At 52.7% G+C, this 5,956-nt stretch overlaps 1 protein-coding gene across 1 annotated transcript; it reads left to right on the top strand.

Annotated features, from left to right (window-relative positions):
- The first annotated feature begins 3,681 nt into the window (after positions 1-3,681).
- Positions 3,682-5,432, top strand: LOC128945494 (uncharacterized). Its single transcript, XM_054289265.1, has 2 exons — positions 3,682-4,035; positions 4,252-5,432. The coding sequence occupies exons 1-2, from the start codon at positions 3,817-3,819 to the stop codon at positions 5,230-5,232; spliced, it is 1,200 nt and encodes a 399-aa protein (XP_054145240.1). The 5' UTR covers positions 3,682-3,816; the 3' UTR covers positions 5,233-5,432.
- The last annotated feature ends 524 nt before the right edge of the window (positions 5,433-5,956 follow it).

Genomic DNA, 5,956 nt, shown 5'->3' with positions numbered 1-5,956 from the left:
ACCTCAAACATTGTTTGGGGTTTTTTTTGATGGGATAATTGGGCAAAGATAACAGGGTGATACATGCATTTGGAAAATTATGGGAAGAAAGAGGTTTATGAGCTTGCAGGGGAAAGACATTATCTCTTGAGAACTTAATCTCTCACCTATTGGAGGTGGTGAACTTGCCAAAAAAGTTAGCAATAATACACATCAAGGGGCACGGGGCAGGGTGCTCAGAAGAGGCAACGGGAAACTGACTAGCTGATGAAGAAGCTGGGAAAGCTGCATTGTTGCCAAAAAGCTCTAAGATGCTCCCTTTGCTCCCAGTAACTGCACCACTGCCAGAGAAACTGTCTTTTCCACCAGAGGAACTTGGGATAAAAGAGTGGGGCAGAGGAAGGAGAGGATAATTGGTTCACAAAGGATGGTAAGCAGTGGATACCAAAAGCTCTGGCTCTGCAATTGTTAAAACAACTTCATGAAGAGTCACTGGGGCTCCCGAGGACTGGCAGAAGCCTTCCTCAAAACGTGTGCTGCTGTGGGTCTTTTTATTCTGGCTAAAGCAAGCTATTGAGGGTTGTTTGGTTTGTGCTAAAACCAATAACAGAGTTACAAAGAAACTCGCCAGGGGAGGGAGGTCTTGGGCTGTACGTCCCTTCCAGAGATGCCAGGTGGATTTTACTGAAATGCCTCGAGTGGCAAGGTTCAAATATCTTCTGGTAATAGTGTGTCAGTTAACAGGGTGGCCGGAAGCATTTCCAGCCATTTCAGCAACTACAGGATCAGTTATTAAAGTATTTTTGGAACAAATAATTCCAAGATATGGGATTGTGGAAGCAATAGACTCAGATAAAGGAACTCATTTTATCGGAAAAATTCTTCAAGGAGTTATGACTGCTTTAGGGATACAATGGAGCCTCCATACCCCCTGGCACCCCTAGAGTTCGGGTGGGTTGAGAGGATGAATGGAGAGATAAAGAAACACCTCCTGAAACTGGTGATAGAAACTAAGATGCCATGGGTACGGCCCTTGCCACTGGTTTTGGCAAGAATAAGGGCCAGACCCAGGGGAGATATTCAATTATCTCCCTTTGAATTAATGTCTGGAATTCCTTACCCTTGTAATTCTCAGCCTAGTAGGGGGATAGAGATAAGTGATGTATATTTGAAACAATATGTGGCCAGGATACTGTCTCTTGTGAAATCTGTTCGACAGGAAGCTCAGGTGGCACAGACCCTGCCTTTGGACTTTGCTGTTCACAACATCCAGCCGGGAGATTGGGTCCCAGTTAAAGAGTGGAAAGAAGCACCCTGGTGGTGAAGTGGCGTGGACCTTTCCAAGCGTTGCTGACCACAGAAACAGCCGTCAAGGCAGCTGAACACGGGTGGACCCATCACACTCGGGTCAAGGTCTCTGAGGCCCCGGAGGTTTGGACATCTCAGCTGGAGGAGAAGGATGGGAAGCCGCGACCGACACTCCGCAGGGGCGGAATGGAGCAGCAGCCAGTGCGGCGACATCGGGGGAAGCCCTGTGTGCCTCCCCACAGGCTGCCTGCTGAAACAGTTTGTGTGGGCATCCCTCCTCTCCCATCTCCACTCACTGGGGGCCAATCCTCACTGTCATTGGTTGTTTTTATGTTAAGCTGTTTCTGTGCCTTCTCTCACCACAGGTGGTGTGGAAGAAAACGTGAACGTGAAAATTCGGTTAGGAGATTAGACTACACATTTAGAATGTTTCTCTTAATAATCTTACACTTATATTGTCAGTTAGGTTGGGGGCAAAAGTGGGAAAATAATTTTTAACCTTGGGAGAAGAAGCAGCAAGAACCTTTAACCTTAGCAATTGTTGGCTCTGCAGAGGGCCAGGGTCTGCGGTGGGTCTGCTGGCCGTGGGTGGCCAGCCCAGTCAAGCCTAAATGGTGGGTCAGTACCCACCATCAGTACCTAAATGGTGGGTGAGTGAGGTCCATAATGGAACAGGATTTTGGGATGCAGAAGGAAGCCCATGGCAGCTTCATTCTTCTGAAAGAGGCATTTATTGTCTAAATAGAATAGGAAACATATATGTGGTGAAAAAGCATTTGTGACTAGGTTTAGATTGTTGGACCACCAGCTGCTCTCCTTATGATTGTTCCAGATATCAAGGCAGATGGAATCAAACACATGTTAAGCTCACTAATGGTAGCTGGGTAAGGTGTTCCTTCCATAATTACCAAAAGGATTTTGAAGGCTGTAAAGCAGGGGGAAGGATAAGTTTTTTGCCACCTTATTTTTAAGCTGCCCCCAAGATAATTCCACAAGTAGGACACATGTAGTCTGTGAGTATCAGTGGAAGTAGCAACACCAGAATAGAACTTGAGCCCTTTTTAATAGGTTTTGGTCTCCGGATGTAGCAAAACAGGCCTGGGATGTAACTGCAGGTGGAAACCTCAGGTGGGAGCTTGGAGATGCAAATTCTGTGATCCTTATGATGGGGCAACCATTGTCAGGGTGTGAAATACAAAGCTGTGTTTCGTGTCAGGTACATACAGGCAATGTGTGTATTTGTGATTGTGATATGTGTGGAGACCGACAATGGGACAGTTGCGAATTCTAATAATAACTGAGGAAAGTAAAGCATGGAAGAAAGCCTTTGAACCTATCTTTTTTTTGCAATTAACCTTGGTTGATTTAGGAGCATTGGAATTAAAGTGTTAAGGATGTTGCTTTTTGCTTGTAGTTAATCCTCAAAGACTTCTGCAAAAATAAACTTTTGAAGTATAATTTTAGAATATTGCTTGTATCCCTGAAACTATAGCTTTGGAATATATATAAAGGAAACATGCTTATCTCACGCCTTAATAAAGCAGAGAAAAGCAGCTTGAGAAAGGAAGATGAACATCAGCTGAAGGATTTATAGTTTCGACCAAGGGAAGCTGAACATCACTGTTAGGAGATTTATAGTCTTTGCAATTAAAGGGTGGACCCACACCTGGGGAGCTGGACTTCATCATATGGTATTCGTCTTTCTTCTTTCGGAAACTGGACCACCACCATCTGGGGATAATCCTTTTGGGATACATCCTGAGAAAAACTAAATCACAATAGTGTATAGAATTGTGACGTAAAAATTTGAAGTAGAAACTGCTGATGAGTAAAAATTGGAATAGAAACTGGTGAGAAAGCTTATGAGTACCCCTATAAATACCTGTAACCCTCAACTATTGGTGTGCAGTTGGAGGGAAAACTTCCCCCACTGTACCCAGCACTGTATTGCTCATACTTTACGATATTAATTAATAAATTGATTGCTGCTTGAATATTGGCCTAGTCAAGCTTCTTATTCATAACACTCAGATACCCCCAATTCTCCCTCAGAACCTCCAGTTCTCCGTGACGAACCCCAAACCCCCTCACATCCCCTCAGCGCTCCCAGTTCTCTCTCAGGACCCCCCCAATCTCCCCTCAGATCCCCTTAAATCCCCTCAGGATCCCCCAGATCCCCTCAGGATTCCCTAAACCCTCTCACGCCCCCTCAGAACCCCCCAAACCCCCTCAGAACTCTCCACATCCCCTCAAACCCCCCCAAATCTCCTCAGGACCCCCCATTCTCCCTCAGGTTCCCCCAAATCCCCTCCCAACCGCCCCCACCCCGCTTCTCGCCAGAAGTCTCGCGAGAGAAGCAGCGCCGCCATCTTGGTTGAGGGCAGTTCCGCCCGCTCCTCAGAGTGCTCCGCGTTCCCTCATAAATCCAGCCGGGAACGGCGGATTTAATCCGCCTGGAAATGGCGGGATGGAGCCTAAACCCCCTGGGATTCAGCCTAAAAATCTCCCGAATCCAATCTGGTGCTTCCCATGGATTGGGGCGGTACTTGTGATGGGCGGGACGGTGACGTCAGTCCCTCTGGCCCCGGCCCCTTCCGGCGCCTCCCGATCCCGCTCGGCCATTTCCGCGAGCGCCGCCGCCGGGACCGGTTGTGGGCCGGGACCGGCGCCTGTCCCGGGACTCCTTCGCCACCGGAGCGTCCCCAAGGTGTCCCCGCCGGGTCCCCAATGAGCCAGCAGAACCAGAAGGTGCGACCGGGGGCGGGGGGGTGGGGAGAGAAGGACACGGTGAGGGGAGGGGGCACGGAGGAGGAGGGGGCAGGGGGGGACGGGGGGGACACGAGGGTGGCAGTGGGGACGAGGGGATGACAAAGGGACAGAGGGGACCCCGGGAGGGCACAAGGGCCCCTGCAGGCGGCCACAAGTGCCTCGAGGCCCCTGACACATCCCCTGTCCCCTCCCCAGTTGCTGAAGGCGCTGGTGTCCGTGGTGGCCACCCTGGGCAAGGTGGCGGCCACCGTGACCGGGTCACACAGGGACGTGCGGCAGCGCGTGTCCCCAAAGTTCCTGCCCGCGGCCCTGAGGAGATTCACCCAGAGCCTCCGTGAGACCCTGGACCACGGCGATGTCGCCTCCATGGGCCACCGTGGTGTCCCCTCCCTGGGCCAGGCCTTGGCCGCCCTCTGGGCCACCCCTGGGACCAACTGGGCCGATGTGAGAGCCGCGGCCACGGCCTGGCAGGAGTTGGTGGCCGCGCTCAGGGAGAGATGGGACCGGCTGCAGGAGGAGGCAGATGAGCTGCGCAAGACCTGCTGGGACGCGACCCCCTCCTGGGCCAAGCACCTGTGGTTAAAGGCCACCTTCAGGGAGAGGGGACAACCTGGGGACAACCTGGAGGCCACACCCTGGTGGCTGCCGGTGACCCTGGACAGGGTCGAGGGGGCCTCGGCAGGGGCCACGCACGATGCTCAGGTGGCAGCGGCCACCAGTGAGGAAGAGGAAGCTACCAGCGAGGCCATGGATGAGGCCGTGGTGGCCAGCAGCCGGGCGAGGGTGGCCACCTGGAGGGGACATTGGGCAGTGGTGGCCCTGGCGCCGCTGAAGCGTTTGGTGGATGCGTGTGACAAAGCCATGGAGTTCACCTGGGACATGCAGACCCAGCTCGAGGAGATTGAGGACACCCTGAAGTGGCCAGAGCAGATGTCCCCCAATATCCTTGAGGCCTTGGTGGCCGACGTGGCTGAGTTTGAGCGTCTGTGGGAGGGCAGCGCCCGCCTGGCCTCGCATCACCTGCTGCCGACGCTGTGGGATATCCACAACCTCCTCTTGAGTCCCTATGCTGGCCCAGGTGGCCCCGGTGGCCCGGGTGGCCCCGGCAGCCGCGCAGTGGCCAAGCGGTGCCAAAAAGCCATCAAGGACATCCCGAGACTGCTGCAGAGACAGTGATGTCACCACTGTGATGTCATTGGTGCAGTGATGTCACTGGAGAGACTTGTGGACAGTCGAGTGCCACCAGCTCCTTGAGTGCCTGTGGTGGTTGGACTGGAAATGGGATTTCTGGGATGCTGTGGTCACTACCATCAGGCCAATGGGTGCTCAGATTTTAGGATCCGCCTCTGAGAAAAACAGGGGTTAAAAACCAGAGCTGCACCCCTGGCAAGCTCTCTTTGGACTTCCGTAGGGAAAGACTTTGCATCTCTCCCCCTGTCCCAGCTGCCGGCTGGGCGAGGGGAAAAGCCACGTGGCCATGAGGGAGGCCCAGCCCAAGGATGGAAGGGTGGAGGAGCACCAAGAGGAAGAGACATCAGGCAGCTCCCCCCAGGGAAGAGAGAGAGAGGGGGAGAGAGAGAGAGAGAGAGAGAGAGAGAGCGCGACCGACCAGGCGTCTGAATTCAATAGCGGTCTGGCCCAGGAGGAGAAGCGGGGGGAGTGCCTGGCCAGAGCAGCATGGAAGTTCCAGAGCTATGGGACAGGCAGAGACTGAAATTTTTAACCCTTTTCTTGCATGATTGAGACATTGCAAAATGCTGATCCTCCTGGAGCTGAATGAGAAGAGAGATAAGAGATGAGATAAGAAAAGATAGGCCCGAAGGAAGTGGAGAAGACTGGCTGAGTGGGGGGAGAGATGACAGAGTGGCCTTCTGGCTGGACTTTTCTTGTGTGGCCATAG

Source organism: Melozone crissalis, unplaced genomic scaffold, assembly GCF_028551555.1.
Source record: "Melozone crissalis strain CALT ecotype California unplaced genomic scaffold, PUWL_Pcris_2 ptg000066l_1, whole genome shotgun sequence".
Lineage (NCBI taxonomy): Eukaryota > Metazoa > Chordata > Aves > Passeriformes > Passerellidae > Melozone > Melozone crissalis.
This window is presented reverse-complemented; position numbering and strand designations above follow the sequence as displayed.

Bases quoted from the DNA above. Each gene is read 5' to 3' on its own strand.
- LOC128945494 (XM_054289265.1), top strand. From the start codon at position 3,817: ATGGATTGGGGCGGTACTTGTGATGGGCGGGACGGTGACGTCAGTCCC. The intron at 4,036-4,251 runs GTGCGACCGGGG...TCCCCTCCCCAG, and splicing joins TGAGCCAGCAGAACCAGAAG to TTGCTGAAGGCGCTGGTGTC.